At 40.3% G+C, this 13,060-nt stretch overlaps 1 protein-coding gene across 1 annotated transcript in view; it reads right to left on the reverse strand.

Moving 5' to 3' along the window:
- lrp1aa (low density lipoprotein receptor-related protein 1Aa) overlaps positions 1-13,060 on the reverse strand; it is a 223,070-nt gene that overhangs the window by 40,242 nt on the left and 169,768 nt on the right. Inside the window, exons 51-55 of the mRNA XM_082156602.1 lie at positions 4,255-4,371; positions 3,243-3,371; positions 3,034-3,156; positions 1,632-1,772; positions 708-895 (exon numbers count right to left, since the gene is read on the reverse strand). Coding sequence (XP_082012728.1) covers positions 708-895; positions 1,632-1,772; positions 3,034-3,156; positions 3,243-3,371; positions 4,255-4,371 — 698 coding nt within the window. The remainder of the gene's footprint in view (positions 1-707; positions 896-1,631; positions 1,773-3,033; positions 3,157-3,242; positions 3,372-4,254; positions 4,372-13,060) is intronic.

Raw genomic sequence — 13,060 nt, forward strand, 5'->3', positions numbered from 1 at the left:
TTATATTCTATAGGTTTTTACATCGGGGTTTGTTCAGGTTTTTTTCACCTGATTTATAACGTTTTATTCTTAAAAACATTTTCTGGCTGTTGACATTATTTTCTGAATTATGCTTTAATAAAAAGAGACCTCGCCTGAAAAATCCCCTTGAACTATGTCATCAAAAAAATGAAACAATAATTTTGAACCTTGCAAATTAATGCATATTTAATAGATGATTCTTTATTTGCATATTCAAACATTGCATTTCACAAAACTTAATATACTGTGAACAATAACCAGTGGAAGTATGGTGATATTGGTTAATTTTCTAACCCTATTCACCTGTAGTGTCTTGCCTTAAGGTCAGACACTACAGGTGAATAGGGTAACATTTTTAACTAGCAGATATCACCATGAAACTTTCCCAGTTGATTACCTACATTAAGATGAGAAAAAAATGTATTACAAGTTTTCTGTAATTTAATGTTTAAATATGCAAATTAGGCCATATCTAATTAAATATGCACTATTTTGCATATATTTAAAAAATGTGTATTTCGGACTTTTTTTCACCACAAGTCTGAAAGAAGACATGTTATTGAAGACAAATATCCAAAAATCTCAAAATTGACCAGTAAAAAAAAAAGATGTTTTTGCCTGCCGTGTCTCGCCTTAAAGAAGTTTATTTTCTAGACATGGGAAAGTGCCATAAGCTTGACCTTTACCTTGAATCCGATCTTCAGGTCCTCGCACAGCTGAGAGCATCCACTCAGTTTACTGTTCAGACACTCATTAATGAAGCAGTTCAGCTCGTCCGATCCATCGCCGCAGTCATCGTTACGATTGCACAGTAACATCTCACTGATGCATTTACCGTTCCCACACGCATACGCCGTTTCGTTACACTTCTTTTCTGCTTGAAGGGAAAAAAGAAAGAATCATTAAATGCATGTGCAGATTGGACTGGTCCAGCCCATGAGAGCCCTGCAGGTTTCTAGTATAACCTTAGGACATGTTTTCCAAAGCCTTTCCAAAAAATGCTGATATTTGTGACCCTGGACCACAATCCCAGTCACATGGGTCAGTTAGTTGAAATTGAGATGTATGCATCATCTGTAAGCTGAATAAATAAGCTTTCCATTGATGTATGGATTGTTAGGATATGACAATATTTGGCGGAGATACAACTATTGAAAATCTGGAATCTGAGGGTGCATACAAATCGAAACATTGAGAAAATCTCCTTTAAAGTTGTTCAATTATGTTGACGATTGTGCTTCATTCACTCACAAAAATAAATGTTTTATATATTTACGGTAGAAAATTTACAAAATATCTTCATTGAACATGATCTTCACTTAATATCCAAATGATTTTTGGCATAAAAGAAAAATCGATAGTTTTGGCCCATACAATGTACTGTTGGCTATTGCCACAAATATACCCGTGCGACACGTGACTGGTTTTGTGATCCAGGGTCACATTTTTAATAGTGTGCCAGCATTGTTCTGTGACTCCCAAATGCTCTCAGTTCGGTTGGTCTTGTGTTTCACTCTACATGAAGCCACAAAGACTGCTGGATAGTTTGTTGGCTCTGTCATTTAGAACAAGGTCACAGATATCGAGCTGGATTAGCATTTAGTTCATACCAGAGCTGTCGCAGTGAGGGTTTTTGGGAGCTTCGTCTGAGTGATCATGGCAGTCAAACTCTCCGTCACACTCCCATGACTTCCGGATCAGGCAGCGGCCGTTGTCACAGCGGAACTCGTTGGCCTTACACGCGGGATACTCTACGGAGATGAACACAGACTGATGAGATCTCAAATAATACAGTGAAGTCAAACCTATGAAAGCATCACTTCTGTAGTAATGGGTAACAAAACATGCTGTTTTATTCTTCTTTTTATGGTGTGTTCACAAGGCATATAACCTTGCAACGAATACTGCAGAGAGGCAGTGTTATTTTACTATCAATGATATACTATTATATTTTTTGTTAATATTTTGGGTAACACTTTAGACATTTTATAAGTAACTTTCCAGCTAGTTGTCAATAGCAGTCATTAGAGTATTAATAGACTTTCTGATTAATATCTGCTAACACTTTATTTTGATGCTCCTCAACACACATTCTACTGACTATAAGTAACTTTACAAGTATGTGTCAACTTATTCTACTAACCCATTAGCCATAAACTAACACTACTAATACTCTAATGAGAGTAAGTTGACATGTAGATGCAAACTAAGTAACCTTTAGTTGGTAGGATGTCTATAGTGGACTTTCAATAATGTGTAACCCTATTTTGAATTTGATTTTGATCTGCACCTATAAACAAAACTGAGAAAAGTTGCTTTGGCAACAAGCTGAATTATAATACTTTTTAATATTTTATTTTATTTCAGTTAATGTTTATTTTATTGCAATCAACTAGGGCTGTCAATATGAACGCGTTAACGCACACAATTAATTATTTCCAGTTTATCGCATTCAAAATATTTAAAGTTTTTAAGTTAGTGTAAAGTAGCATCCATTTTTTTCCCGTCATCCTTTTATTTGGGATCCGTTACATTAGATAATCATGCTTTTAATCACACACACACACACACACACACACACACACACACACACACACACACACACACACACACACACACACACACACACACACACACACACACACTTGTGCGCACAGAGAGACACTTCAGACAGCGCTTGAATGGACAAAAACGCACAAAATTATGGCAAAATGGCGCGTTTTGTCGAGTATCCTCACAAGCACAGTTTTAAAAGAGTTAAATAAAATCTTAAATGAGCGTAAAGAGTTGTGGGAAAACGGGATGCGTGTCAGATCTGCGTCATGTGCGTCAGGTCTTAAAGTGACAGCAGCCTAATAAACCTAATAAACCTGCTGCTGTCTGACGTTAAGGATAATCAAAGAACAAAAGAAAGAGAAAATCACTCACTGCTCTTGACTGAATAACTTTTGTAGCTTTAATAAGGATTTCATAAATCTATAATTATCTTGTTTGAAATAATCATGAACATACCGCACTCCTGAGACTCGTCGGATCCGTCGCCGCAGTCGTTGTCGTGGTCACACATGAAATGTTTGGCGATACACTGTCTGTTCTGGCACATGAACTCTCCCGCCTTACACGTGTTATTGAACACTAAACGAAAAAAAGAAACAAACTGTTTAGCAGGAGTGATTCGCACAGTGTTTGCACAAAAGCAGGAGGTGTGTTAGACCACTCACCACAGCCGGCCTTCACACTCTCGTCGGCTCCGTCCGGACAGTCTCTGTCGCCATCACACACCCAGCGCTGCGGGACACACTTGTGTGAGTCGGGACACTGGAACGCGTCCGCACTGCACGTTTTATTCTCTGAGTCAAAAACACATGATTCACAGACACATAAAACAATTTCTAGAATAACTCAATGTCACTTATTATATTAAAGCGCCCCTGTTATGCTTTTTGGGATATTCCCTTTCCTGGAGTGTGTAATAGAGCTGTTTGTTAATGTAAAAGATCTGCAAAGTTTCAAAGTTCAGATAAATGGAGTTTTGGTCTCTCAAAAGAAAGAAGTGATTCTGAACTGAAACGAGTGGTCAGTAACTCCAGTCTCACTTCCTGCTGAATCTGCGTAGGTTTGTAACAGATTTGCATAATGCCAGTCTATGTTCTTCATTGGCTGCCGTGAACGTCTACTTTGACCCTCAAACACTGTAGTTTATCTGAGACTGGAAGAGTTTGGTTCGTGTTGTTCATGTGGAGAAGACGCTGTTTTCTGCTGACAAAGCAAATCCACTTTGATGAGATTGATACGGTAAAACCCACGCCATCGTTACTGTTCGTATCACTGAGTATCAAGAGCTGAGGAAGATCAGAGCTGAAATTCAGATATGATAATGAGCGTTTGGTTTCTGACACGGTCGACCAATCACAACAGACTGAGTTATCTGACCAATCAGAGCAGAGCAGCTCTCAGAGAGGCGGGGTTTAGAGAGACTGAATCCTTGATCGAACTGTTTCAGACACTGAGAGAATAGAGCTGATGCTGCAGTGGAGATTATGAAGAAATTAAGTGTTTTTTGAGCTGTGATGCATGTAAACCTGTTGTAGGAGACTCCAAAACAACATTAGGAACCTTTAAAATAGCATAATAGGGGCACTTTAAAAACAGTTCTATTCTCTATGATCCATCAGTCAAGCTATTTGTTATACTTTGTCCGATTTCATGCTGTTTTGAAGTATGAGCACTCACTGCATCTGCTGTCCTCATCTGACCCGTCTCCACAGTCGTCCGTTCCGTCACACACCCAGCTGCTGGAAATACAGCGATGATTCCCACACTCAAACTGCGTCGCTGAGCAGAACTTATCTGAGCAGAATAATTCAACGACCCGTTAGTGAATTATTCACAAGATTCTTCACAGACAAAACTTATTTCAAAGATTCTTGAACAAATGACCTCAAATGAACTGGACAGATCTGAAAGTGTGTTTATATGTTCTTAAAGTCACAATTAATTCAAAATTGACAATTCTTGTTTTTTTTAATGCAATATTGCAGAATTTATTCTAAATTATTTATTGGTGCATATCATTATTGTTTAAATTCATGTTCCAGATAATCTTGAATCAGAATAACTTCCTCTCTCTTGCAGCATCTCTTCTCTTCTCTGATGACGAGGGCGGGGCAACCTGTCACTCACATGAGATCCACCAATAGCAAACCACAACCATCCAATCAGTTCCCCACAGACAAAATCAAGCCCCGCCCACATTTGTTCTTGTCCCAGAAGCCGTTTCACTCAGATATACGACACAACAGGGAAGAAAAGACGAGTGCAACTTCTGTTTCATGCGACTTTAACTTTAAGAAATTATATTAATCTGACAAAACCTCATGTAAAAAAAAAAAAAATCGGGTATTACTCTTATTATGAATTCTGCTTCTTTATTCTTTTGTTTTGTAATGTGGACTTGTATTAGGTTGACTCTTAGTTTGTATTCATTTCAGTTCCTGCTTCCTTTCATCACTCCCAATTAATTGTTTTACACATGTCTTGTTAGTTAAGTTCTGTTTCCCTGGTTTATGTCTTTTGTGTATTTTGATTATTATTAAGTTGGCTTGAGAAAGCCAACATATTGAAATCCTATTTAAACTTATTATTAAGTTGGCTTGAGAGAGCCAACATATTGAAATCCTATTTAAACTTATTAAGTTGGCTTGAGAGAGCCAACATATTGAAATCCTATTTAAACTTATTATTATTATTATTATTATTAGTGGTGCTTTTTCAAAGCAACACTAGTGTTATTGTCACTAAACTTATTATTAGTGGTGCTTTTTCAAAGCACCACTAGTATTATTGTCACTCATACTTATTATTCTTATTATTATTATTCTGCCAAAAGTTTGGCGCGTAATGCGCCCCGCACCGTTTGTCACAGACCCCTGAGTGAGGTGTCAAATCGAGCGGCTCATTGAGGAGAGGTGTGCTATATCTTTTCTAAGCGATCGGGTGTACGATGTTCGCACAGCGAACGAAAAAGCGGCCAAAAAAGTCCCATTGACTTAACATGGGGAGTTCTAAAAACATTTGAATCCCAACTGCCGTTTTCACACACACCACTCCAAAGGGCCTGACACCCCTGCGTTTCTCTCCCTCTCTCTCTCCCTCAGAGGATTTATATTATCAAGCAGCCAATAAGTAATGGCCTAAAATCTTCATAGCCACACCCTAGCAACCAGTTACAGCACCCTAGCAACCACTCTGAGCTCCCTAGCAACCACCCTAAACCAATAAATAATATAAAAACATTTTTTTTACATTTTTTAAAGCAATATCACACTCGTAGCCTTGCGATATTGCTCCATGCTTGTGCCTATTCGGCCATAGGCACGAGGCCGCAGGCCGAGTGCCGTACTGAAGGAACTCGTTATTAAAGATTTTAAGAACTCTATAAAAACTCCATAGTAACCATATTTGACAACTACCAACCACCTAGTAACACCATAGCAACTACCAAAAATACCTTAGCAACCACCCTGAACACCCTAGCAACGTCTAGAAATGCTCTATTAACCACCAAAAAACTCTAGCAACCACCCAGAACACCCTAGCAACTGCCTAGCAACCACCCAGAACACCTAGCAACTGCCTAGTAACCACCCAGAACGCCTAGCAACCACCCAGAACACCCTAGCAACTGCCTAGCAACGCCCTAGCATCCACCCAGAATACCATAGCAACTGCCTAGCAACACCATAGCAACCACCTAGCAACCACCCTAGCAACTGTCTAGCAACCACCAAGAATACCCTAGCAACTGCCTAGCAACCACCCAGAACACCTTAGCAACTGCCTAGCAACACCATAGCAACCACCCAGAAAACCCTAGCAACCACCTCGCAACAGCATCTTGCTAAAAACATGCTAGCAACATACTAATCAAGCTAGCATCATGCTAGCAACATGCTAATCAAGCTAGCATCATGCTAGCATCATGCTAATAATGCTAGCATTATGCTAGCAACATGCTAATCAAGCTAGCATAATGCTAGCAACATGCTAATCAAGCTAGCATCATGCTAGCAACATACTAATCAAGCTAGCATTATGCTAGCAACATGCTAATCACGCTAGCATCATGCTAGCAACATGCTAATCAAGCTAGCATAATGCTCGCAACATGCTAATCATGTTAGCATCTAGCTAAAAACATGCTAGCAACATGCTAATCATGTTATCATTAAGCTACCAACATGCTAATCAAGCTAGCATCATGCTAATCAAGCTAGCAAAATGCTAATAATGCTAGCATTATGCTACCAACATGCTAATCAAGCTAGCATCATGCTAGCAACATGCTAATCAAGCTAGCATAATGCTAGCAACATGTTAATCAAGCTAGCATAATATTAGCAACATGCTAATCAAGCTAGCATCATGCTAGCTACATGCTAATCAAGCTAGCATAATGCTAGCAACATGCTAATCATGTTAGCATCTAGCTAAAAACATGCTAGCAAAATGCTAATCATGTTAACATCAAGCTACCAACATGCTAATCAAGCTAGCATCATGCTAACATAATGCTAATCATGCTAGCATCATGCTACCAATATGCTAATTAAGCTAGCACAATGCTATTCAAGCTAGCATCATGCTAACAACATGTTAATCAAGCTAGCATAATGCTAGCAACATGCTAATCATGTTAGCATCTAGCTAAAAACATGCTAGCAAAAATGCTAATCATGCTAACATCTTGTTAAAAGCATGTTAACAACATGCTAATCATGCTAGCATCATGCTACCAACATGCTAATCATGTTAACAACATGCTAATCATGCTAGCATCATGCTTAACAACATGTTAATCAAGCTAGCATGATGCTAGCAACATGCTAATCATGCTAGCATCATGCTTAACAACATGTTAATCAAGCTAGCATAATGCTAGCAACATGCTAATCATGTTAGCATCTAGCTAAAAACATGCTAGCAAAATGCTAATCATGCTAACATCTTGTTAAAAGCATGTTAGCAACATGCTAATCATGCTAGCATCATGCTACCAACATGCTAATCATGTTAACAACATGCTAATCATGCCAGCATCATTCTAACAACATGTTAATCATAGTAAATCATGCTGGAATGTGGTAAATCGTAGTAAATCATCTTAGAAACATGGTAAATCGTGGTAAATAATGCTAAAACGTGGTATATCATGGTATCACAACATGTTAATTGTGTTAGCATCTGCCCAGTGGCGAGTTTTGCCACTGCAAGCACCACTTCACATTTTCTTCAGGAAATGTACATTCTAGTGTTGTGATTACTATTCACCTAGACAAAACTTCGGCGCGTAACTCGCCCCACACCGTTTGTCACAGACCCCTAAATGAGGTGTCAAATCGACCGGTTTATTGAGGAGAGGTGTGCTATGACTTTTATAAGCGATCGGGTGTACAATGTTCGTCTGGCGGGCGAAAAATTTGCCGAAAAATTTCCCATAGACTTAACATAGGCTCAAAATTTGCAAAATCATATCTTTGATTCAGAAGGTCATAGAGGCCCCTAGCAACCATTGAACAACATTTACAAGCCATATCTCAGCAACAAAACATTGTAAAAACACAGAGTTGGCCATTTTTTGACCCAGACTTGCAAATACTCTTTATATATTACCCCATAAACTGTATAAACAAACCGTAGCAACCATTTGGAGTACCCTAGCAACCGTACAAACACATGAATGAGCTATATCTCAGCACCAGAACATCGTATAGACATGGGGGTGTGTTTGTTTGTTTTGGTTGGGAAACCAGTCTGTAAATATCATCATGGTAACTGTGTAACCACACCATAGCAACCGTTTAGAGCTACCTAGCAACCATATTGCAACATATAGAAGCCATATTTCAGCTCCACAACATCGTACAGACATGGTTGTTGTCTCGTATGCAATCATGTACAAAATCCTAGCAACCGAGTGGTGAGTTTTGCCACTGCAAGCACCACTTCACATTTTCTTCAGGAAATGTACATTCTAGTGTTGTGATTACTATTCACCTAGACAAAACTTCGGCGCGTAACTCGCCCCACACCGTTTGTCACAGACCCCTAAATGAGGTGTCAAATCGACCGGTTTATTGAGGAGAGGTGTGCTATGACTTTTATAAGCGATCGGGTGTACAATGTTCGTCTGGCGGGCGAAAAATTTGCCGAAAAATTTCCCATAGACTTAACATAGGCTCAAAATTTGCAAAATCATATCTTTGATTCAGAAGGTCATAGAGGCCCCTAGCAACCATTGAACAACATTTACAAGCCATATCTCAGCAACAAAACATTGTAAAAACACAGAGTTGGCCATTTTTTGACCCAGACTTGCAAATACTCTTTATATATTACCCCATAAACTGTATAAACAAACCGTAGCAACCATTTGGAGTACCCTAGCAACCGTACAAACACATGAATGAGCTATATCTCAGCACCAGAACATCGTATAGACATGGGGGTGTGTTTGTTTGTTTTGGTTGGGAAACCAGTCTGTAAATATCATCATGGTAACTGTGTAACCACACCATAGCAACCGTTTAGAGCTACCTAGCAACCATATTGCAACATATAGAAGCCATATTTCAGCTCCACAACATCGTACAGACATGGTTGTTGTCTCGTATGCAATCATGTACAAAATCCTAGCAACCGAGTGGTGAGTTTTGCCACTGCAAGCACCACTTCACATTTTCTTCAGGAAATGTACATTCTAGTTATTCTTCTTATTATTCCGGACAAAAGTTTGGCGCGTAACTTGCCCCGCACCGTTTGTCACAGACCCCTGAGTGAGGCATCAAATCGACCGGCTCATTGAGGAGAGGTGTGCTATGACTTTTCTAAGCGATCGGGTGTACGATGTTCGCACAGCGGACGAAAAAGCGGCCAAAAAAGTCCCATTGACTTAACATGGGGAGTTCTAAAAACATTTGAATCCCAACTGCCGTTTTCACACACACCACTCCAAAGGGCCTGACACCCCTGCGTTTCTCTCCCTCTCTCTCTCCCTCAGAGGATTTATATTATCAAGCAGCCAATAAGTAATGGCCTAAAATCTTCATAGCCACACCCTAGCAACCAGTTACAGCACCCTAGCAACCACTCTGAGCTCCCTAGCAACCACCCTAAACCAATAAATAATATAATTTTTTTTTTTTTACATTTTTTAAAGCAATATCACACTCGTAGCCTTGCGATATTGCTCCATGCTTGTGCCTATTCGGCCATAGGCACGAGGCCGCAGGCCGAGTGCCGCACTGAAGCACTCGTTATTAAAGATTTTAAGAACTCTATAAAAACTCCATAGTAACCATATTTGACAACTACCAACCACCTAGTAACACCATAGCAACTACCAAAAATACCTTAGCAACCACCCTGAACACCCTAGCAACGTCTAGAAATGCTCTAGTAACCACCAAAAAACTCTAGCAACCACCCAGAACACCCTAGCAACTGCCTAGCAACCACCCAGAACACCTAGCAACTGCCTAGTAACCACCCAGAACACCCTAGCAACTGCCTAGCAATGCCCTAGCATCCACCCAGAATACCATAGCAACTGCCTAGCAACACCATAGCAACCACCTAGCAATGCCCTAGCAACCACCAAGAATACCCTAGCAACTGCCTAGCAACCACCAAGAATACCCTAGCAACTGCCTAGCAACTACCCAGAACACCTTAGCAACTGCCTAGCAACACAATAGCAACCACCCAGAAAACCCTAGCAACCACCACCTGGCAACAGCATCTTGCTAAAAACATGCTAGCAACATACTAATCATGCTAGCAACAAGCTAGCAACATGCTAATAATGCTAGCATTATGCTACCAACATGCTAATCAAGCTAGCATCATGCTAGCAACATGCTAATCAAGCTATCATAATGCTAGCAAAATGCTAATCAAGCTAGCATCATGCTAGCAACATGCTAATCAAGCTAGCATTATGCTAGAAACATGCTAATCATGTTAGCGTCTAGCTAAAAACATGCTAGCAACATGCTAATCATGCTAGCATCAAGCTACCAACATGCTAATCAAGCTAGCATCATGCTAAAATAATGCTAATCAAGCTAGCAACATGCTAATCAAGCTAGCATTATGCTAGCAACATGCTAATCATGTTAGCGTCTAGCTAAAAACATGCTAGCAACATGCTAATCATGCTAGCATCAAGCTACCAACATGCTAATCAATCTAGCATCATGCTAACATAATGCTAATCAAGCTAGCATCATGCAAGCAACATGCTAATCAAGCTAGCATTATGCTAGTAACATGCTAATCATGTTAGCGTCTAGCTAAAAACATGCTAGCAACATGCTAATCAAGCTAGCATCATGCTAACATAATGCTAGTCAAGCTAGCATCATGCTAGCAACATGCTAATCAAGCTAGCATCATGCTAATCAAGCTAGCATCATGCTAGCAAAATGCTATTCAAGCTAGCATAATGCTAGCAACATGCTAATCATGTTAGCATCTGGCTAAAAACATGCTAGCAAAATGCTAATCATGCTAACATCTTGTTAAAAGCATGCTAGCAACATGCTAATCATGCTAGCATCATGCTACCAACATGCTAATCATGTTAACAACATGCTAATCATGCTAGCATCATTTTAACAACATGTTAATCATAGTAAATCATGCTGGAATGTGGTAAATCGTGGTAAATCATCTTAGAAACATGGTAAATCGTGGTAAATAATGCTAAAACGTGGTATATCATGGTATCACAACATGTTAATTGTGTTAGCATCTGCCCAGTGGCGATGGGCATATTTCAGCTCCACAACATCGTACAGACATGGTTGTTGGCTCGTATGCAATCATGTACAACACCCCTGCAACCGAGTGGCGAGTTTTGCCACTGCAAGCACCACTTCACATTTTCTTCAGGAAATGTACATTCTAGTTAGTGGTGCTTTTCAAAGCAACACTATTGTTATTCTCCATACTTATTATTCTTATTATTATTATTCTTCCACACAAAAGTTTGGCGCGTAACTCGTCCCGCACCGTTTGTCACAGACCCATAAATGAGGTGTCAAATCGACCAGCGTATTGAGGAGAGGTGTGCTATGACTTTTATAAGCGATCGGGGGTACGGTGATCGCCCCAGGGGCGAAAAAGCGGTCGAAAAATCCCATAGACTTAACATTGCGACGAACTTTGATGACTCGTAGCTCTGAGTGAGGATTTCGCAGAAACGTGTGATTTGCCACATTTGAAGAGGCTGACAGGCTCTGTAAGAACATACCTCACATTGGGGTAAAAGTTGCACCCCTGGGGGGCAGGAGCTGCCCAAAGTTTCCCATTGACTTACTATGGTGTAGGACGGCCCATGAAATGGGCCGTCCTACACCATAGCATGTGTTTTTCCTACTATGGTAAATTACATAAGGTTTTTGTATTGAACGTAGCTCTGGATTACAGTGTCATAGAGACAAGGGGGCGGGCTCATTTTACTCAGACGACCAATCAGTCTCTCAGGATCATTGTGAAGCTATCAAGCCATGCCCTAGCAACCATTTAGAGCACCTTAGCAACAAGTTCCATAGACTTCCATTGAAAGAGATCAAAGGGATATCTCCGGACTGAATTGTCATAGAAACATGAGGGTGGTCTCATTTGACTCGGGGCAGCAAACAGCCAATCATGAATCACCTCAACACTTCCTAGCCCATCCCTAGCAACCATTGTCGAGCACCTTAGCAACCAAAATCCAAAGAGGGATATCTTCCATTCTGAATGTCACAGAGGCATGGGAGTTGGTTTATATCATTCATACTGACAAGCAGCCTTTGGAGTTTCATGACTGCCAGCTGCCAAGCCACTCCCTAGCAACCAAATAGAGTACCCTAGCAACCAAAATCCAGAGAGGGATATCTTCCATTCTGTATGTCACAGAGGCATGGGAGTTGGTTTATATCATTCATACTGACAAGCAGCCTTTGGAGTTTCATGATTGGCAGCTGCCACGCCACTCCCTAGCAACCAAACAGAGTACCCTAGCAACCAAAATCCAAAGAAGGATATCTTCCATTCTGAATGTCACAGAGGCATGGGAGTTGGTTTATATCATTCATAGTGACAAGAAGCCTTTGCAGTTTCATCATTGGCAGTTGTCAAGCAACTCCATAGCAACCAAACAGAGTACCCTAGCAACCAAAATCCAAAGAGGGATATCTTCCATTCTGAATGTCACAGAGGCATGGGAGTTGGTTTATATAATTAATACTGACAAGCAGCCTTTGGAATTTCATGATTGGCAGCTGCTACGCCACTCCCTAGCAACCAAACCGAGTACCCTAGCAACCAAAATCCAAAGAGGGATATCTTCCGTTCTGAATGTCACAGAGGCATGGGAGTTGGTTTATATCATTCATAGTGGCAAGAAGCCTTTGGAGTTTCATCATTGGCAGCTGCCTAGCAACTCCATAGCAACCAAACAGAGTACCCTAGCAACCAAAATCCAAAGAGG

The sequence above is a fragment of the Leuciscus leuciscus genome, assembly GCF_965113295.1.
Source record: "Leuciscus leuciscus genome assembly, chromosome: 23".
Taxonomy (NCBI): Eukaryota; Metazoa; Chordata; class Actinopteri; order Cypriniformes; family Leuciscidae; genus Leuciscus; species Leuciscus leuciscus.